We start from the raw sequence: 22,199 nt of genomic DNA, 5'->3' as shown, positions 1-22,199 counted from the left end.
CACATTACTGTCAGACATCTGGAACTTGTCACTCTGCCCTCGATTTTATCAATTACGAGTTTTACTCACATTCACAGTTTTGTAAAGAACTCCATGCATTCTGTCCTTGACAAGTTACTGTCATCTCCTCGGTGCCATCGGGAAAAGTACAGTAAGCATTGCACTTTATCTGAACAGACTCTCCTTCTTCATACGCAGATTTCACTGGAATCACTACTCCATCTGTGATCTTTGGGGCACCACATACACGTTCAGTAACTAATATATGAATTTAAAAGTTAGTGATAATAAGCTTTAAGTATTTCACAATTCATTAACTCACTCCCCAAATACACATTGCCTTTGTATGAGAAAAATAGATCAGTGTACCAAACAGCTTAACTTTACCACAATTTCAAGTATAAATGTTTCCTTTAGAAGACTTAAAAGAAACATCACTGTAGGTGTTAAGTAGCATGATCTTATGATGTGGTAGCTAAGAAATTCAGTTTTCTTGGTTAATTATTTTTGTAAGCTCTAGAATCATTTCCAGGTGCCTCATCAGACTCATTCATTATGGCACACCCAAACATACTCTTTGCAGAAGTGGTTCTCATTCCTGGGAACTCATTATTGGCGTACGCATGTACAAAATTCTCACTGTACTCTCTAACAACATTCCCTCTCCCTCTAGCACAAAGAGCAAGTAGAAAGGTTACAGAAAGACCTCTGCAATGTCCCCAGCCCTTCAAATTAGTCCTGACTTAATAATTTGCCTGATCAAAATCTAACAACATACTACACACCACACAAGATGCCTGGAAAGGAAAAGCTGAAGAACTGCCCTAAGAGAACACAGAGACGTAGTGATTTTGATTACTCTAGGAGGACACTATAGGTTTCCTCATTGTGCATACTCCTCGTTCTATCAGAATTCAGAAATGCATCTCTTCTCCTGTATTTACACAAAATCACTAGAACAAACACCATGATGCTACTAGAATATGCCCATGTCGCAACTTCTATACGCACATCTAACTCAACCCTAATCTGAAAACTCTTTGGAGTTAAGAGTCACTTGAACACCCAAACTCGTTGCCCATAGATGAGGCTCCATGTCAACTTCCTTAGCTCCCGATTTCTGACTACAGTGTTACGATTTTAAATCTTAGTTAAGACAGACTTACAACATTCTCATCACACAAGAAAAGCTGGACTCTTATTTAAGGGCTTACTTTTCTCACAAGTTGGTGTTGGAGGAGACCAGGTGCTATTTTCTCCACAGGTAACTGTGTCCGCTCCAATCATGAAATAGCCTGGATCACACTCAAATATGACTGAATCCCTATAGCTATAGGAAGGTGTAAATCCAGATATTTTTCTTCCATTTGCAACTTTTGGGTTATCACATTTGACCACTGAAACAGGCAAAAGAAGAACAGCTCTGAAACATTCGTTAACAGCATCTTTGCAACAGACACAGCATCCTTTTATTACTTGTAAGTCTCCTTATCTAATTCCTCAAAACGTTTTGAGGGGCTTTGTAAAAAGATTATTCTCTTGAGGGTACAGAAGATACTTGTTTTAAGCCACTGAGTTGTAACTGTACAGTAAGGTAAGAAATTGTAATAATTGATATCATCACAATCCACTTCCAAAAGACACGTTCCTGTACAGTGGCAGAATTTCAGGAAACAAAATTATTTTGATTAGGGTTCAAATGACAACATGCAAGCATCTGGTATTTCTTCCTACACCTACAAAGCAAGACTTTGTGTGCTTGCTGGGCTTTGCATTCATTCCCGCACTTGCATAGTAGATGTGGTTAGAAAAAAAAGAGTTCTTCCCTACCTTTTTACTATTCATAATCTAGCTTCCACATTCTTGCTCTTTACACAGTTTTTTTTCAGCTACCCAGGCTTTGCAGTCTCTCAGTTCCTTCACTTTGTCCTTGTCACTTCTACCAACAGCATGCACATAGATATATTTTTAAAGTTTTAACTTGAATTTCAGTTATGCTCTGTGACATAATCAATCAATATCCATAATGCAGTTGATCTGATCTCCACTGGAATATCAAACTTAGTACCAGAGGATCTGTTTCTTCTTTTCTACAGGAAAGTTCATCCCCACCCCGCTACACCCTCCCCAAAAAGAGACGGATACTAAAGCTTTGGAGTCACACAGGCTATAATATATTAAAAATCCCAACAACCTCTACATTGTGGAGGTGGTTCACTCCAAATTCCATTTAACTGTGCATTGTAAGTGCAGACAAGAGTAGCTGGGCCGATCAGCGAGAAGGGATCCATGCCTCTTGGTACTTCATTGCATGTGTAGGTCACTGATGTTTGATAAACGTAGCTATCAGCTTCAGTGTAGCGCCCATTGGCGATGGTTGGAGGTGGCTCACAAGGAATTTCTAGAAATAAATCACACAAATTAGTCAACAGAATTTTGCTGTTACTTTGTTCATCTCAGAAATAGCAAGCCTTGATCTTCAAGTAATTTCATTTAAAATATGATATACAGCTATTTCTAAGACAATCTACAGTTATAACTGAGAGTTTCCAGTGGTCATTTATTATAGGGAGTCTCAATTTCAAGAAGAGGTTGACTTTAAATAATATGAGCTAATTACCACAATAACTGATATTCTTCAGTAGTGATTCCTCAGGCACATCCCCAGTAGTTAAAAAAAACCCCCAAACAGTCCTATTTTACCATCATTTCTTATGTTGGAAAGTTTATGGCACAGCTGTTTTTAAATGAACTACCACCCTCTGAATATAAACTTAAACATGGTAGTAATTTACTTACTTTCACAGAAAGGAGGATCTCTATTCCAGGCCACACCTCTATCCTTAATTACACAGGAAATTTCATCAGTTCCAACTAATCGGAATCTAGGCAGGTAAAAAATTTTTAAAGAGGTGAAACTTAAGAAATCTCTCAATTCTCCAAAAAACTGATAGAAACTTTTTATCTAATTCTGTTCTGTGATTACAGGGACACAACATACCAAGTTTTTGTTGTAATGAGAATGGTATCTTAATTTTTTTTTTATTATTTTGCTAACAGTCTCAACTTTCAAAACACAAGAGAAGCAAATGAGACCACCAAAGGAACTGATGGTAGTCTCGCCATCTTAAGATGTGTATCCTCTAATACTAATGCCATAAAGTTACTAATCCTAAAGAAATAAGCTGTTAAAAGGGACAAAAAAACCTTGTGAGAGGTTAGTGCTCTTACTTGATTTGCTATACTCAGACAAGTGGGCCATTATTCAATACAATAATGTCAGCTGATGACTAATATTTATTCCCTCTGCCACAGGAGCATTAGAAAAAGTCACTGGAGGTAACACCCTAGTTTTCACTCTGTACAATCTCACTAAAAAGCTTAAGCCTTGGTTGATGCAAACAGCAAGCAAAACCAGGGAATCAAATTTAGCTGTAATTTAATTTGCTCCATGTAGAATTTCACATCAGAACTGGAATGGAACTTGTATAAGAAAATTTGGGTTTGGTTCAAATCTGGTCTAAACAGAAAAAAAATGAGAAGGATTCATAACTTCAGCAAAATACTTACCCTGCTGCACAAGAAAAAGTAGCTTTTGAACCAAATGTAAGATCTGTCACATTAATAAAACCGTCTCTGAATTCTCCTGGATGGTTACATTTTCTCTCTAGGGGGAGAGGGAAAGAAAAAAAATAAATCTACATCTTTGTAGTTATGTACAAGATTAAGTCTTTGGCACATACTGCTCTTATGGTCACTAGCATTTTTCAAGCTTCATTTAAAACACTGCAGAAGACTAATTCTCACTTGAAAAACAACTTAAATTGTTAAAATACAAAGGGAGAAAGCTAAAGAGCTCACGCACGCATTACCTGTACAGAACTTCTCTATGGGGGACCACTGTAAGTCTTCACCACATGTCCGAGATGGTGGTTTTCCAGGGATTCCCATATACCCCGGCCGGCAGACGTACGACACCGTGGTTCCAACAGGAAAGCTCTTCATCGCGCTGAAACTCTCCTTGAGCTCTGCATATTGCAGCCTCTCTGGAGGCATACACGCGTCTGTCGGAGCACGAGGAAGGAAAAAGCAATACACAATCTCATCAATGAGAAGAGGGACGAGCTGAGGCGTAATTTAGGCATTGAAGCCAGGCTAATTCAGTAGGTTTTAGGGACTCACTGGTAAACCAAAAAGGTGACATTCTTAATAGCCAGAACTGACTGTATATTTAATTAGGTTTCAATTTTTTAATTTATATTTTAATGGCATCCAGTGTCCAACTCTACACTAATACGTGTTACTTATTCATTTGTTTTCTCAAATTCTTCTTTAGCATTCTACTCAGACAATGCATTTCCTTCCAGTCCATGCTGTTTGTCTGTTTGCTTTATTCTTGCAGCTCAATCCGTGACTTAATTCACTGTATCTCAGCAACAGTAAAACACCTCTTTAGCTCACTCCAGGACAAACAAACCAACAAACCACACTCGCAGGGTTATTTCCCTTCCTAAGACAAAAGGCCAGGCAGATCATAAAGGGGGTTTAAAACCAGCTCCACAACCTAACGGAGACCCACAGACTGGGGACATTTTGAGGTGTGGTTAAAGCTGGAGATCTAAAACTCCTCTGTGCTAGAGGACTCAGAAAAACACATTCAAGACCTTATCATCCAGATACAAATGTAAGATCCACCCGGTCTTTGCAAGACTTACACACGACAGAGGCCATCACCTCTCTGACAATACCTTTCCCACCTATCTATACTATTGTTTAGACATTTCCCAAACCAGAAAAGAAATTTAAACCTCAAACTCGGGGTCAGAACCGGCATCCATGAGCACCAAAGCCAGCACGCCTATTTTCGCATCACACCCTTTCTCTCACCTTTTCGCCCCCCAGCCCACCGCAGCCGCCCGCAACGCTCGCTGTTTCCGCCGCCGCCTAAAGCCACTTCCTCCTCGCTGCCCACCGCCCCCCCGAGCGGCCCCCCTCAGCCCAGCGGCCCCCCAAGGCCCAGTGGAAGGGCGGGCGAGCTCTCGCCCTCCTCCCGGCGGCTCTCCGGAGGCCGCGGCGGCTCGCCCTGCCCTCAGTCCCTCAGCTCGCCCATCTCCCCCCGCGGCCACTCCCCCGCCATGGCGGGCCGGTGGGAGCGGGCGGCCGTTCCTCACCCTGAGCCCGCGCTCCGCCGAGCCACGGCAGCACCAGCACCAGCACCGGCGGCAGCAGAAGGCCCGGGCCGCGAACTGGCGGGCGGCGCAGCGGCCCCATCCCGGCGGCGGCCCCGGCCGCTCCACACCCCTCGCTCCAGCAACGGCGGAGACGCAGCGCGGGGCTGGCGCGCATGCGCACTGCGCCGCCCGCCTCCCCCTCCGCACGCGCCGCCGCCATGGCGGGGCCCTCCCGCCCCTCAGGAATGGCGGGGCAGCGCCCGGAGAGGCCCGTTAAATGGCGGCGGCGGGGCCGCTCCCGCCGGTTCTCCCTCACAACCGCGGGCTTGCCTCGCCCTGAGGAAACCGGGGGTGGGGAGAGGCTCCGGCCTGAGGAGACCGGGCCCTTTCCTGGGCAGGGCCCCCGGAGAGCCGCCCTCGTCTCCGGCAAAGAGGAAAAGCTTCAAAGCGTGTTTAGTTGCGCAGCTCCTGAGCTTTGAACGCCAACAAAGGCTGATTAAAAATAAAAGATAAAGGCGCCTGTGTGCCAGCCCAGGATGAACAGCCTCTGTGGGGCTGCTTCTCCTTTGAAAGACAAGTCACATGCGCTGCCGAGCATTAAAAATAATACTTATAACTAGATGAACACAAAAGGAGAGACAAAACCAAAAGTAACTATTGTCCCACGTTCAGCTTTTATTAGGTGAAGCATTTGTAGAGGAATACTGCAAATAAGTGTTCTAGAAGAAAATAGAGCAGCATGTGCTGCCGCTGCAGATGTAAATACAGCTGCCATTAAGACAGTCTTTGGTTTAACAAATCGTGACTTGCACACGGGTGCAGAAATGCTTTCGTGGATCTTATCGCGGGGTTTGCACAAGAGAAATGAAACGTTCTTTATCAGACAGCAGCGGTATACAGAAGTCCCTCAAAGAGCAGCTGTACTGTGTGCCGTTTGAACATTGTTAGATCCTTACAGTAATTAATGCGAGCGGAAGGAGCCTTAATGTTGATTCTATAGTAAAGTGCCATTTTTGCCCCAGAATCTCAGTCCCAACGCGAGCACCGCTTCCACGCAAACTGCAGCTGCTCTCTGTACAGAGGACGGGTCGAATGCCTGGTTAGCAGCAGCGTGGATGCCCAGCCTAGGAAAAAGATGACGTCCTGGTGTTAAAATTAATCTTTTCCTGTTTTCACACTGATGTCTAGAGATTACATCATAACTCAGGGGAGGAGGAGAGAATTTCTGAGAAACACATTGTTTCAAAAGGTGAATTATCTAAAACCAGCCTTTAGTGAAAAAAAAAAAAAAAAAAAAAGCACTTCAGCATAGAAAGTAGAATCACCTGTAAGTAAAAATGGCATTGCAGTAAGTGTAAAAGCAAGTAAAAAACCCCAAAGGCCCAGTTCAACGTCCTTTTCTTATATTAGTGCTGTTATGGTAGTTGTTTTAGAGAGCAAGCTCTCCCATAATCCTTACAAAACAAAAGCAAGTTTATGTCAGAAGTATGGAATAGCCTGAATGTCATCTATTCAGATTATGGAAAAAGGAAACACACACATCGAGGGTGGTGTCAGAAAGAAAAATAGTGTGTTAAAAAAAAATAGTATGTTTAAAACAGTCTCTTTTATTCAGAAAAAAAAAGCATCTTACCAGAAGACTGTGGGGAAAGGGTTTTCTACTTGAATTACTATATCGGAACAACTCCAGTTTGCAGCTATAACTGATATTTTATGTTGAGGAAGATAAATCCATACCTTCTATGGAAGACATGAACATTTCTGTTCTGTGATCTGGTTCAGAGGGGTTTGGTAATTGTAGTTTTCATATGTATGGTAAAAGCTAAGTGAAAAAAAAGAAAACAGTGAACTGTATTGGTTTGTAGAACACTCAGGTTGGTTTCCTCTAGGGAAGCGAGTACTGATACAAAACAACACAACCACATCGTTGATTCCAGGTTGCTGCGCCTTGTACAGTGTGCCAGCGTGAGCTGAAGATGCGGAATTACAAGACCCAGGCACACTCAGGCAAATATTTCAAGTGTATAAAGTGTATAAAACTTGTGACTTGGCAACAAGGGACATGAACGAACATCGGGAAGACTGCCTTACCCTTGCTTCTGCTTAGAAATAATTTTCCAGACAATGCCTGCCCCCAGGAGAAGCAGGACTCCTGCAGCTGCGACTCCTGAGAGAGAAGGGTGTGTGTTATTCTCACTGTGTGTTTTAAAGCATATCAGCACAAAAGACATAACGAGGCATATCTTCAAAATAAGCAGAGGGAAGCAGTGCCACCAAGGCCACTGCATAAAGCTAAAGATCTGGCCAGAAAAATGTTTCTAAGCTGCTTACCTAGGCCTACTGAACCAGACTTGTGTGATTCTGAAGGGAAGAGAAAAAGAAAAATCAGCAAACTATTCTAACAAAATATGGTGTTTCTCAGCTGTAGTTAATCACTTTATCAATAAAGTTTTTACTGCTAAGGCCTACAATACAGAATTTCTTAAAACCCACACCATTATATATATTTATTTTTTTATATATATTATTTTTTAATACAGAAAGATATTTGCATATTCAAAAAATTTGTGGTTTTTGTTTTGGTCTTTGTTTCATTCATGTTGGACTCACTCAGTTTACAGGCTGGTACAGGAGGGTCCCAGCTGAAGTCCTCTTGGCACTGAATCTGACTGATGCCTTCCAACGTGTAACCATCATCACATTCAAGAGTGATGTTAGTCCCGGAGCGATAAGTATTTCCTTTTATGCCTTTCTTGACACCTTGAACTTCTGGAAATACACATCTGATCTCTGAAATTAGAAATAACAAAAAAAGGACATTTAATGAGAGGGAACATAAAATACAAGAAATACAACTGTGGGTTAAGACATTGTTCTTGAATTCTTTCAGAATGTAACCAGGAATTAATTCTTATTCCACATGGTAATTCCTTTCTTTGTGGCTGCGGAAGGGGATAGGTGTGTCACTCCCGCATGTGAACATTTGTACAGATCAGCTACTCCACACTGATATGGCAGATGGAAAACCACGGGCAGTAGGGATCCCTTGAGAGAAGCCTGCCAGAAAAGGATTTTTCTGATACTGGGCTACCAAAAACATTTGGAGAAGAAAGGTGTAGCAGGGAAGAATTCTGTGGGAGCTTTAGAACCAACTGCCTATAACCCAGTTCTAGTCTGTAGACGTTCCTTGCCCTGTCACCAGCCATATTTTTTATCGATAATTAATTTATTTATTAGTCCAACCATCTAAGCTACTTATACCACTGATTTCAATGAAGTAAGTTAGTTGCTTCAGCTTGAGCATCTAATCACCTTTGACAGTCCCAAGCCCAAGAATTCTGGAGAAGGTTCTCAGTGGAGACCAAAGGGGTGATGTCAACATGTAACTATGACCCTTTGTTTTACGTCTTTTTTTAAATATTTATTTTTACTATCACACATAATAGTTACTAAAGATGCTTCAAAAGCACAAGAATGTGGAATGGTAGGGAGAATTTTTTTTTTTTTCTGTGAGACTGCTTCCTTTAAAGATCTCTGACATAAATATTACATAATTTACATAAATAACATAATGGTACATCATTTCCTCTCATTGTTATCCAAGTGTGTTTCAATTCTTGAGTCACTGAGGTGGGTGCAACTCCACGAAGGGAGCACCCTGTGTGGGTAATGAATGTATTCCGGTGAATGTCCAGTTTTCCGTGCAGGAACATCCACGCTAGGAAACTTGTGACATTCGTGAAATTGCCTTTAGTCAGGTTTGCCTGATGACTGACCCTCACGGTGAGCTGCCCAGTCACAGATATAGAGGCATTTTCCGAGAAGGGAATGGTCAGGCTCATGTGTAATCCACAAACCCTCCATCAGCGACAACTTTGATACACTCACTTCCTTTGTTTCCTGTTAGAGATAACTGGGGAGTGAGAGACACAAAAAGGGAAGGAAAGGGAAAAAGTTTCTACTCTTCTGCTAGAAGTAAAAACCTTTTAATGGAGGAAAGTGGGTATGCAACTCATTTGTAGCAAGAAGAGCAGAGAATTAAAACTGCCTTTCAGCATTGCCTCTATCGTACTCATATCCCTCTGATTGTTAGCATGAGGTTCCCATCCGGCTTCTTTACAACAATATCATACTCTTCCCAGGGATAACAAAGAGTAGACAAATTCATAATTAACAGATCAACACTGCCTAGCTATGATATAAAAGCGGTTCCCAAGCAAAGTAAGAGGATGGAATTCAGTGTTAGCTGCAGAATATTTTACCACTTAGATTTTGGCCCATGTATCTCTCTGAAGATTTAATTTTCCCCCAAAGTAAAACATGTATATCGGCATGGCTGCATGTCTCCTCAGCCCAGTTCTGGTTCCGCCACCACGAATTCCAAACTATGTGAGCAAACTAAGCACAAACACACCTTTGCACTGAGGAGGAGGCTGGCTCCAGGTTCCTGACGCCGTGCAGCTGATGAGAGCATTCCCAACGAGTGAATAACCTGGATTGCAGCTGTAGGATACAGATGCTCCGTAGGAAAAAGTGTCGGAGATGTTGCCTTTGAGCTTCCCGTTGGTGATGTTTGGAGGATGGAGACACTTCACAACTGGGAAGTCAGGGAGAGACAAACAACAGTGTTGACATGAGGATCCTGATGGACTGCCAGAGAGTAGCTAAGGCACCGTACCTTTGCAGCCTTGATTGTTCCCTTTTAATTTCTTCACCTAAGCTCAACAACTGATTTTATAACCCTGTAAATCCATCAGGCTCTAGAAATGGGTATAAACTCGATCTTGCTCTTATCACACGTTCTGTAGCAAAGGACTCAGATTTAGTCCTTATACCAACCTTTCCCTAGGGCAAGTCATGATAAATGTCCTTTCTTCTTAGCTCTCAACAAAAACACACCTTGACAGACTGGAGGAGGACGGCTCCAGGCTCCAGACTGTGTGCAATAAATAGATGCTGTCCCAATGAGAGAGAAGCCGGGCTCACAGATGTAGCTTACAGCTGTCCCAGAAGTGAAAAAAGCTTTTGCCGGGCCACTGAGAGACCCATGGGCGATATCTGCAGGCTTGGAACAGTGCAGCACTAGAAAGAGAGGAGTGCAGATCAAAACAGAGCTCACAGAGACGAAAGGGGAAACCTTTGAGCCCCCATGGACAGCTGTACGCTCACTCCCACAGCATTGAATCCAACGCACAGAGCCAGCCCTGCCCAACCCTCGGCACTCACTTCACCCCGAATCATCTATAAAGCATTTGGTGTCACACACATTTCTTCTTACACAAAGGAACATTGCCCAGCATCATCTTTCCTGGTATATCAGGTAAGAATAGTGATTAGTTCACATATATAATGGGAATTCCACACTTGTAGGACCATCGTATTACAACATCCACACAGGTTCCTTACAGCCGGCAAAGCTGGCCTAAGCTCATTTTTAAGGTGTTTGTACGGAGAAACCGAGGGACCAGATACTGCAGCAATAAGGATGGCAAAAATTAGGATGGGTGGATCTTCAGATCTGAACACTGGATTCTTGCCTCCTAAACATGTTACAACACACTACCAAAAGTGATAAGGTCAGAAAGGATAGCCTTCCAAGGACAGATAACACATGCTTTCCTCTTTCACAGGTGAGGAGTGGAGGACCCCATGTGCCACCAGGCTGGCACTGGGACTTGTGGAGTCTTTTGGGACATCAGCAGTGTTGCATTCAGTTGTAATGATGTCTCCAGGGACTCCAATCTGATTGCTTTTCCATTCCCAACTCAGGTTCACACAGCCAACTGTGGACAGCAGGGGTATAAAGAACCCTTTAGACTGTGAAACTTGTGTGAGATAGAGACCACAGAGTCCACAGAGACCTCGTTCTTGGCCACAGAGCCCTCGTTCTTTCTTTAGTTGTGGAGTTTGTTGAAGCAACAGCTTGTTTCAGCCAGTCCTTAGGCAAATATCACAACACGTTTAACGCATTTAAGAAAGTTGAGAAGATTCAGTGAAAACAGCACAAACACACCTTCACATCGAGGAAGGGGATGGCTCCAGACTCCGTGTGCTGTACAACGAACAGACTTATTGCCAATGAGGGAGAAGCCGTGTTTGCAGCGGTAGTGCACAAGTGCTCCTACAGCAAAAGTGTCTGACAAAGGACGGCTGTGTTCCCCGTTAGCAATGCCTGGAGGAGGCAGACACTTCACTACTGAAAGAGGAGGGGGAGAGGGTAAGAGGTGATGTTCAGTTGTAAAAAAGGTAGAGAAGAGAGTAAGCGCAATCGCTCCTCTCAAGGGGAGGTTGGGAGGAGTTAACATTTAGTAAATCTTGCCTCTTCTTATAATTGACCTACCTGGCTTCGCTGTGGTATCAGGATGATGATAGCGTTCTGCCACTCCATCTAGATGCAACATTAAGAGTTTAAAATACACACTTGGTTGAGCAAATACAATGCACAAATTTCCCTTCATTTTCCATCATCTCGCCTTTACATTTCTAGCACTAATTTCACTCCTCTCTGATAGTCAGTGTGCTGCCCTGAAGCTACCAAATTTCTCACTTTCAGGAAATGAAGAGAATGTGGATTATGGATTGCAGCAAGCAGGGTGAGAAAAGTACAAATCATGCTTATACTTACAGCGTTACCCAAAACCTGGCTTATCTCCTGTGTGAGAAGAGAGGTGTAAATAAGAGGAACAATTTCTGGTTTCTCCTTAAAGTAGTTGGAGCAAACAGGAAAACTCAAGCCAGCTTTGGGCTCAGTCAGTGGGTGGGTAGGAGCTGTGGGGGAGGAATCGGCGATGCTAAGGGGTCAGAGTGCTATCACTTACCCTGCTCACACACCGGTACGGGTGGATCCCATGTTTTATCAGCTTGGCACTGGGCTGTGTGATGGCCTCGCAAGGTGAAACCTTTGTGGCACTTAAAGCTAACAGTATCTTTGTACGTGTAGCGATATTTAAGAACAGATACTCTCCCATTCTGGATCTGTGGGGCTGGACATACCACCTCTGAAAAATAAATTCATTATCTCAGAGAGGGGGCCGTATGTATGCTGTAATTGGTGCATATAGAAAGTCCATCCTTAACGTGCCACTGCTCAGAGGACTTTCACAGGTAGTACTTGGAGGGTTACCATGTTATTGTATGTATAAACATATTTTTGTGCCTATAAACAGAATAATGCAAATACATTGCAATAAATACATTAAATGGTGTAGAAATCCGTAAGTGCTGTTAGTCATTCCCATGACTGCTTTACTATACCAAGCTCACGCCTCCCAAAGCAATTCCATCTGAAGGAAAGACTAATTGCAATGATCAACCCCTGCAAAACAGCCTTGTGGTCTGGATACCAGTACAGTAATTGGAAGATCACAGTTCAATTTTACTCAATATCCCACTCTTCTACTGCAAGACACATTTCTTCCTTAATTTATTATTTATGTTTGTGAAAAAAAAGGGACAAGTCCCTGCAGGCATCTCAAATCTTCAGTCTACATAACTATGAAAGATCAAGAGCTAGCATCTGGGAGATTTTTAGAAGAAACCAAACAAGCAAGCAAAACAAAACAATCCTAGAGGAATATTATGGTTAAAAAGTCTTATTCCTCAGGGTTCTATCTGTTTTAAGGAAATTCCACTTTTTAATTTTAAGGACGTAATTTGGCAATTCTGGTGGTGACCTACTTACTCTGACAAATGGGAAGAACACCACTCCATGCGACATCTGGTCCAAAAATCTCACATCGCCTCTGAGACTGTCCAACCAGTCGGTGCCTGGAGTTACAGAGAAAGAAATACAGGTTGATACCAAGTCATTCAGCTTGGGTTTTGCACTCCCACTCTGACACTACCCCCAGAGGTTTCCTTTGGCTGATTCTGGCTGGTCACCACCGAGGTGTTTCTGTCGGTTTGACACATGGGAATGAAGGACACCAAGTTCTTTCTAGATCCGAGAGGAACAGCAAAGATCCCAAAGTGCTCTGGGTTAGATTGGTCAGGTGCTAAATCAGGACTCAGACCCAAGTGGTTTCCAAACCGCTGGAGCCTCCTTGCAGCACGTGCTTGCTTGCACTCAGCTCCTGCTGGGGCGGCCATCTGAAACTCAAGGTTGCAAAGTAATCTACTGAGCACAGGCAGAGGAAAATGAGAGACACTCCTCCCTTTCCTGAGCAGGCAACTATGGCACAACTGGAACCAAAATACAAATTCTGGCTTGCTGTGGGAGAACGGCCGCGTGGCAGAGTGGGCTCTGAGCCTTTACTGTAAGTTGCCCAACACCGAGCTCAGAAACGGAGACAGCAAAGGCAGCGTGAGACTCACCCTTCTTCACACATGTGGCTCACGGTTGACCCAAAAAGGAGATCTGTCAGAACAACAACTCTGCCATTCTTTGGTGTTTCTGGGTATTTACATTGCTTCCCTGGGAAAGAACAAAGCTGAGTTTAAACTCCTCTCTTGCAGTTTTGTAATGCATTACGAGAAGGTATCTTAAGGATCTGTCCACATTCATACACCAATAAAGATGTGTTTTTTAAAAGGCCAATAACTGCCCAAACTATGTGACTAGTGAAGCCATGTATGAATCATTTTTTAAAGAATTGTTTTAAGGAACCCACAAATGTAACATAGACAATTTTCAACAACCAACATCAAACTGATTGAGCTATTCACTTTTACAGAACGCTAGCGCTTCAGACCACGTGTGGTTTTTGAGGCATGTCAGAGTTGGGGGTATTCCAGGGTTTCTCATGTATCCCAGCTGGCAGCTGTATCGCACGGTGGCCCCAACAGCAAACTCTGTCAGATTTTTGTAGTCCTTCGATAGCTGAGCAAAGGTTAAGTTTGGAGGTGTGCCACAGCCACCTATCAGGAAAGAAAACACAGGGAGAAATAGGGATATCAGCTACACAGAGTTGTTTTAAAATGTATATTGAGTTTGCATAGATAAAAGTTTACAAGCAAAACTGAAAACAAAGGGGAAGGACTGAAGGATTCAAACTTTTGGAAAGAGCAAGGAAAAGGATGAATCCTACAGGCTTTCCATGGCAGAAATTCCCAGACTGTCCATAACTCCCATCTTGGAACCACAGTGTACCTGCACACTGAGGAGGAGGGAGGCTCCAGTTCCCAGAGTCAGTGCAGTAAATCAATGCCTCTCCCAGGAGGCTGTAGCCAGGGTCACAGCTATAATTTACAACCATCCCAGCAGTGAAAACTTCCAAGCCCTGGCTGCTGTGATTTCCATTGTCAATATTTGGAGGTAAGGGGCATTGCAGCACTGAAGAGAGAGGAAAAACAAGATGAAAAAGGGTATGAATGGGATAACATGCAGGAAGGATGCATGCACAAAGCCCCCCAAATGAACACAGCTCCTGCACGTGCTGGAAGCACACTCAGACCCGTGGGCATCACTGGACGTGCCGTTTCCCCCCTCCCCATGCCCGTCCTCTGGGCTGGCAGGTTTGCCTGCTCTGGGACCAGCCGAGCATGGGACGGGTGCTCAGCTGGCCACGGGTGCACAGGGAGCTGCGGCAGCCGCCGGCCCCACCTGCGCAGCGTGGGTACGGGAGGCTCCAGTTCCCCGAGGCCGTGCACAGGACGGAGGGATCTCCGAGGAGGACGAAGCCGGGCTGGCAGCTGTAGCTCACAGACATGCCGCTGGTGAAGTTGGCCCCGAGCTCCGCGCTGTGCGTGGCGTGGGCGATGATGGGAGGCGGAGGACAAGGCAGCACTAACAGGGCAGGGACAGAGAATGGCGTTTTAGTGATTTTGCCCAATGTTGGAACACATGTAACACGACAAAAAACTGTCACACCTGAAGCGACGCAAGTGAGGCAGAGAGCACGACCTCAGGGTCCCTCCGGCACAGGGATGGCCCTAAGCACCCTCCTCCTAAACCCCGAGGTGCCCGCGCTCACCTGGCTCGCAGATGGGGACAGCGGGTACCCAGCGGCCGTCGGGCTGGCACTTGGCTTCACGGCTGCCCCACAGCACATAGCCCGGGTGGCACTGAAAGGTGACGTTGGCCCCGGAAGGGTACACAGTGCTCAGTCCTTCAGCCACTTCTCCATGCTGGATTTTGGGGCTTGCACAGTTGATCACTGGAAGTGAAAAGCGGCAGAATATGGGCTGGGGAAGCAGCTGCTAGAGCTGAGGGTTCTCCCTTTGGTTTTGTGAGGTTAAAATTCAGGAGAGCTGTGCTACCACAATGGTCTCTTATCACTATGGGTAACAGCACTCACAGCTCACCTTCACACCGGGGGTAAGGGATGCTCCAGGCTCCAGATGTCAAACAAGAAACTGTTGTTTTCCCAGTGAGGACATAGCCCCAGTCACAGTAGTACTTCACCGACATTCCAGGGATGAACACTTTCACATCCTTGCTGTCATGATGGCCATTTTTGATATTTGGAGGGGAAGGACACTGTAGCACTACAAGGAGGGGAAAAAATCATAACTGGTGAAGAGCTGGTACCACAAACACCCACTGTAGGGTAAGGCAGCCTCTTAACTTCTTTCCTTCCCATTACCTTTTCTCAAATAGCTGGGGCTGTCACTGTTTGAATTATGTTTCCATCCTACCCTCACTTATCTTCCAGCCTTCATGTTTTTTGAGTTTATTGACATCAAGAATGATAAATTCTCACTATTTAAGCATTTACAGTGGTTAGTTTCCATCTGTGGCCCTAACAGCTTGCTCTGACCTTTCTCTGGTTGTGAACAAGATCAGACACCAGCCTGGCTCGCTGTCTCTGTGTGGATTCACTTAAAGAGGTGAAAGCTGTCCATAACAAGGGTCTGATTGGGGGCTATGAAGATGGGAGGACAGATTGGTGATGTTTTTCCTTTCCAGCCCTGGAGCGTGGCCCCTTTACCTCTGATGTGAGGTGGTTGTACCCTGCCAGGTGCACTTGCACCTTCAGAAGAAATCAGCTGCCACCCACCGCCTCATTTACACTTACTCTTCTCACAGACGGGGACAGGAGGGTCCCATGTGCCCCCAAACTGGCAGTGAGACTCTTGAGAGCCCTTCAAGGCGTAACCAAAATCGCATTCGAAGACAATGAGATCCCCGAGTCTGTACGTGGTCTCCAGCCCAGTCGTTCTTCCGTTCTCGATCGCTGGTCTTTTGCAGCCATTTGCTGGAAATGAAGAGCACGAGGCACCACTGGGGACGTGAAGCCCATCCTGGGTGTGGAGGGACACTGACCAGGGGCAGTACCTGCTGCTGAACCTTGCCATCACTGTCATGGTCATGTCAACATTATCTACTCTTATTCTTACACCAAATATCATTATCCAACTGCTCCTGAGAGTCTGTCCTTACTGGGGGATGGAAAGGGAAATCCACAGAGGCAGAAGGAGCTTCTCCTGCCCATGGGACCTTTGGTCTCTGCCCCTCACTGGAGATTTGGTCTGCAGCGACTAGACTGAGAGTCAAGAAGGAAGAAAGGGCTCAGGGAAAGATAAAAGAAGCCACTACAAACAGACCTTCACATCGGGGCCGGGGCCGGCTCCACGTCCCCTCGGCAGTACAGCTGATGGAGGCGTTCCCGATGAGGGAGTAGCCGTCCCTGCAGCTGTACTGCACAGCCGAGCCTGGGAGGTGGCTGTCCGAGGGCTGGCCACTGTGATTCCCGTTGGCGATGCCTGGAGGGGGAGGACACGTCACCTCTGCGAAGGAGAAGGAAAGACAGATAAGGGATACAGACAGGGCAAGAAAAAAAATCCTAAAATCCAACTTTCAAAAGCCAGAGTTAATTCCATTAACACCTTTGAATAAATATCTGTCACGATAGCTATCTTCCTATCAGTGGGTGCAGCCCCCTCCGCAGCCACAATCATTCCTTCTGCCACCCAGAACCAACTCTCGCCAGTGGGGACAGACGGACGCCGGCACATGGCAGAGCCCTACCTCCGCACCGCGGCGGCGGCCCACTCCACACACCGTGCTTCCCGTCCACTGTTGTGCAGAAGATGGAGGGCTCTCCAGCCAGCGAGTATCCGGGCTCGCAGGTGTAGGTGACCGCATCCGCGTAGGAGAAGGTGTCCATCAAGTGCCCGCTGTGTCTCCCGTGGGGGACGTCCGGAGGTGGATCGCAGATGATACCTGTGGGCGTGTACAAGGTGCCGTTTAGCATCAGCGCTGCAGCCGTGCCCGGGGTCTGCCAGACGGACACGCTTCCCAGGAAGGGAGCTGATGGGGTTGAACCCGTCTCAGCGGTGATGCTCTCTGAATGCAATGACCCAAAATTATCCAGAGACAAACCTTATATGGAAAAAATCACATGTGGGAAGGAAAACCTGCGCCCTCCTGTGAGTCACTTCCTTGCTGCCCACATCTGGAGGTGGTGGGACAATTCTTACCTCCCTTTCCATAACCACTGTTGACACATGCAGAGAGAGCCTGGCCACACCATTCCTACACATGACCAGTGAGAAATACCCCAGTAATAGGGAGTTTAATATAATAATGGTTTTCCCTGTTTGGGCCAGGATAAATAAAAGACCTTTGGAAACATTTTCGGAAGCATCCAAAACAAAACAGAATTAAAAGAAAAATAAAAGATTTTACACATACAGTAGCTTGAGAAATCTTTTGCAATAAAATCTTTGTCTTGAAAGATGTGACACTTTCTCTTGCAAGCCAACTCCAAGGACCTTTTGGTGTCGCCTACTTACGCTGGCAGACAGGAGCATCTCCACTCCACGAGACATGTGTGCCAGAGACCTCGCATGTTCTCTGAGAACCTCCAACCAACTTGTACCTGGAGCCACACAGAAGGATCTATTAATTTACATTAAGACACTTGGGAATTCTTTACAACCCTTGTAAGAGGCAGCCAAGACTTTTGACTTGGGAACTAGGTTCCTTCATGTAAAGATGAAAATCTGCTTCACTCTCACTTGGCAGCTGAATTCAGGTAGTTGCAAGACTCACCCTTTGTCACAAGTGTAATTAACTTTGGACCCAAAGAGGAGGTCTGTCAGGACAACAGCTCTGCCGTTCTCCGGATCCCCGGGGTTAGGACACTTTTTCCCTAGAAGGGAATGCCAGGCACCATTAGCCCTCAGCTGCTCACTCACATCCCAGCCAGGGATGCTAGCACAGAGACCGCACTGCATCAAGAAACCCATAAAGCTAGAAAAACTTGAAAATCCAGCCAAGCCTGACACTTTAGGTTTTTCAGCACTTGCAAGACATACTTTTACAGAACTCCAGTGCTGCAGACCACGTCTGATTCCTGAGGCATGTAATGGCCGGCGGCATCCCCAGGTGCTGGGCGTACCCAGGCCGGCACACGTATTCCACCGTCCTCCCCACGGGAAAGACAGTCTGGTTGCTGTACGGCTCCTTCAGCTCAGCAAACGCCAGTCGGGTAGGTGCATTGCAGCCAGCTACCAAGAAAGATAAACCAGCCCAGTTGTTAAAGGAGTCAAGAAAAAGCAGATTTGGGAGAGCAGGGGGAAGGTTCACATTCAGAGCGCTGATCGAACACTTGCCCTGCTCGCAGACTGGCACGGGTGGCTCCCAGGTGTTATTTAGTTGGCATCGTACCACTCTGTGGCCGCGTAGAACATAGCCTGGCTCACACTCAAAGGTGATGGTATCCTTGTGTGTGTAGGACGTCCTAGGAGACACGATCCTCCCGTTCTGGACCCGTGGGACAGGACATCTTGCCTCTGGAAAAGAAGTGCAGGTCCTCAAAACAGGCACTTAGGCAGTGTGCAGAGCTGTTCAGCTGTAAAGCCACTTAGAGTTACAATCCATTTTAAGCCACAAGCCTGAAAATAATTTCCCCACATATGATGTACTGCCCGCATCCAGCGATGTCAAACATTGAGAGAGAGACCGGAGCTGAAAGGTGGGGCTGGGGGGTGCTGGAGGCAGCAGGGAGGCCCCAGCCTCCTTCCCTCTGCCTGGCCTCAGCTGTGAAACCAGCCTGGGCTAATCCTTGCCCTTCGGGCAAGAAGGGCAGTTGTCTGGAGGGTTCCTAGTCTTTGTGAATACGAAGCAGTAGGGCCAGGGGGGTTGTACCCGAGTATTTGCACGTGCACACGCAGCCTACCTCCGCACCGCGGCGGGGGCCCACTCCACACGCCGTTTTTCCCATCCCAGGTGGTGCAGTAGATGGAGGGCTCTCCGTGGAGCGGGTACCCGGGGTTGCAGGTGTACGTTACAGATATGCCGAAGTAGAATTCATCCATCAGCCTGCCCGTGTGCTTCCCGTTGGGAATGTCTGGAGGTGGCTCACAAGGGATACCTGCAAAGGTGCAGAACAAGGCTTCTAAATTCAACAGCAGCACCAGAGGACTTGAAATCCCTCAGTCTGTGAGGCATAAACACTCGTCCTAGAGATGGAGTAACTGCAATGAAGTGACCTTCTGGGTGAGGCCTTGTAGGCAACTGGATCCCATCTCCCTGGCCAGCAATGTCTGTGACAGAAAGCAGACAAGTAAGACAAACCTCTATGGAGGAAACACCTACATGCTTTATCTTTTCTGCTGTTTAAGAACTTAAAAAGTTTAGATGTAAGGAAGAAATTCTTCCCTGTGAGGGTGGTGAGGCCCTGGCACAGGTTGCCCAGAGAAGCTGTGGCTGCCCCCTCCCTGGAAGGGTTCAAGGCCAGGTTGGACGGGGCTTTGGGCAACCTGGGCTAGTGGAAGGTGTCCCTGACCATGGCAGGGGGGTGGGACTGATGATCTTTAAGGTCCTTTCTGACCCAAACCATTCCATGATTCTATGAAATATTTATTTTGCATTTATTTTGCCTGTGTAAAATCCTGATTTTTCAGCTGCACACAATGCAAAGGCACGCACAGGCTGCAATCTGTATGTCACCTTAGGTTAATAGGTACCTGGAGAATCTGTAAAATGCTTTAAAATCCCACAATGTACCAGTAAATGTTTCTTTCTTCATATGAAACTGTCACCTAATCAGCAACACTACTTGATTAGCAGAGAAACACCCAGGTGTGACTGCAGAGGTGCAGCACGGCACCTCTTTGGGTACCACCAGTTATCTGTGCTCGGAGTGAAAGAGAGCGCCCGCGGTTTGGGACTTTGGGATTCCCCCTCTGGCCCTCCCACAGCCCTCTGCCTCTTGTTAGGGTTGAGCTTTGGTCTCTCTGTGCCTAACAATAACAACCCTTAAGCTGAAGATAATATTTTCCCTTCCTCTCTTGCAATGGGCTTGTGAAGTTACTCAGAGACAGGATACCTAAGTACAGCTGAAAAAGCTCCAGCTGAGACATTGCTTTCTATACTCCGTTAAGTTTTGAGGTCTTGTACCTTTTCCAGAACATTTTCTCGTGACATCGAAACCTTCTGATATTTGTCATGCCCACAGAGCAGAGAAATTCCCTGTGAAAGCTTTGATTGGAAAGATTTGGCAGTCTCTGCTGGAAAATGTTTACTGAATCCATGCAGACCCCCGGAGCTGTAGGCTACTTACGCTGACAAATGGGAACTTTGCCACTCCACGCCACACGTCCACCAGAAATCTCGCATCGTCTGCTGGCTTGTCCGATTAACCTGTACCTGGTGTTAAAAGGATTGAATGTTCATCTCAAGCCATTTCAGCTGGAGTTCCTACCTCCTCCTAACCACCCCGGGTGGTGTGATCAGCCCTGCTGACAGCAAAGCTGTGGCCCTGAAGGAGAAGTTCCCTTCCTAGCTCTGCCTGACCAATTTCACAGTATATACGTGTATACATAAGATATCCTGATGTGTTATATAGGTACAGAACTCTATACAGCGGCTTCTGTACAGAATCCATTTATCGGGAGTGACTGAATAGGAGGAAAAAAGGGAGACTTACCTAATGCATCTCTCCTTGCTGTTTGAAGCAGTAGCCAAACCCAGCACTTACCCTTCTTCACAGCTGTAGACCACTGTTGACCCAAACAGGAGATCTGTCAGGAAATCAATTTTCCCATTCAGAGGTTCACCAGGATGATTGCATTGTTTCCCTGGAGGAGGAAAAAACCCTCATTTTAGGCTTCTGTCTATCTATACCGTGGTGCAACAGATGCAACTATTACTCCAGTAATCTGTCCACATTTCCAATTACCCCCAAAATGGGTTTTGAATAACAGAGTTACATGGCTTTACTAGTCACATACTATTTGAACATCAGAATAACATTACGTTTTTTCAGCATGGACAGAACCTAGCACCTATCCTTCTTGAATAACGGACACCAAATCAAGGAGCTATTCACTTTTACAGAATTCTAGTGCTTCTGACCACACTCCGCTCTCAAGGCATGTAATAGTAGGTGACATTCCTGGGTGTTTAGCATATCCAGGTCGGCAAGTGTATTGCACAGTCTTCCCAACAGAAAAATCAATCTCATTTATATGCTCCTGATTTAGCTCAGCAAAGTGTAACCTTGTAGGAGCACCACAACCACCTATTGAGAAAGAAAACAGACATGAGAATCAGGCAGGACAGGCATGCTGGGTGCAAGCACAGAAAGAACACTTACAAGGAAGGGAGTTTGCTTTGCCTTGCAAAATTGTTTATTTTGATTAATATAGCTATTACTGAACAAACACAATATATTTGCTCAAAGGATTCCAGAGGATCAGGTTCTTATTCCCAGGATATACTTAAATCTTCCCCTCACAGGGTTTAACCACATTTTTTTAATGGGCTTAGGGGACATAAAATAGCAGTGTACCCCAAGGCAATTATGTCACGATTTACCTGGAAGTTCAGGCCTGTTTAAGGACTCCTGGTAATGGTGCAGCCTATCGCAGAAGGGAACAGGAGGGTGCCAGCTGCCATCCTCCTGGCAGAAGACTTTAGCACTGCCTTGCAGGCTGTAACCATCACGACACTGAAATGTCACCGTTTGCCCAGGTGCGGAGATAGATCCATGACCATCAACTTGCCTTCCATTCTCTATATCTGGATTTATGCAGACAGTCACTGGAAATGATGATGTGCCAAAGAGATATGCAAAGGAAGTTGGAGCAAAACAAAACAAAACCACCACAAGCTGTTAATATTGCAACAAAAAAATCAGC

General features: G+C 45.7%; 1 protein-coding gene across 1 annotated transcript in view; it reads right to left on the bottom strand.

The window, feature by feature from the left end:
- The window catches only part of CR1 (complement C3b/C4b receptor 1 (Knops blood group)), a 99,323-nt gene that overhangs the window by 23,201 nt on the left and 53,923 nt on the right, over positions 1–22,199 (bottom strand). Inside the window, 35 exon segments of the mRNA XM_074893712.1 lie at positions 70–258; positions 1,215–1,397; positions 2,195–2,401; positions 2,800–2,885; positions 3,571–3,667; positions 3,873–4,064; positions 5,172–5,507; positions 6,923–6,993; positions 7,263–7,338; positions 7,503–7,532; positions 7,782–7,961; positions 9,586–9,768; positions 10,071–10,258; positions 10,796–10,856; positions 10,859–10,954; positions 11,185–11,367; positions 11,990–12,169; positions 12,853–12,938; positions 13,485–13,584; positions 13,836–14,027; positions 14,260–14,442; positions 14,713–14,895; positions 15,083–15,265; positions 15,414–15,596; positions 16,127–16,306; positions 16,656–16,838; positions 17,847–17,932; positions 18,106–18,205; positions 18,372–18,563; positions 18,669–18,848; positions 19,235–19,429; positions 20,621–20,706; positions 21,038–21,137; positions 21,389–21,580; positions 21,877–22,101. Coding sequence (XP_074749813.1) covers positions 70–258; positions 1,215–1,397; positions 2,195–2,401; positions 2,800–2,885; positions 3,571–3,667; positions 3,873–4,064; positions 5,172–5,507; positions 6,923–6,993; positions 7,263–7,338; positions 7,503–7,532; positions 7,782–7,961; positions 9,586–9,768; positions 10,071–10,258; positions 10,796–10,856; positions 10,859–10,954; positions 11,185–11,367; positions 11,990–12,169; positions 12,853–12,938; positions 13,485–13,584; positions 13,836–14,027; positions 14,260–14,442; positions 14,713–14,895; positions 15,083–15,265; positions 15,414–15,596; positions 16,127–16,306; positions 16,656–16,838; positions 17,847–17,932; positions 18,106–18,205; positions 18,372–18,563; positions 18,669–18,848; positions 19,235–19,429; positions 20,621–20,706; positions 21,038–21,137; positions 21,389–21,580; positions 21,877–22,101 — 5,367 coding nt within the window.

This window comes from Strix uralensis, chromosome 24 (assembly GCF_047716275.1).
Source record: "Strix uralensis isolate ZFMK-TIS-50842 chromosome 24, bStrUra1, whole genome shotgun sequence".
NCBI lineage: Eukaryota > Metazoa > Chordata > Aves > Strigiformes > Strigidae > Strix > Strix uralensis.
Note: the sequence above shows the minus strand (reverse complement) of the source record. Positions and strands in the feature narration are given on the sequence as shown.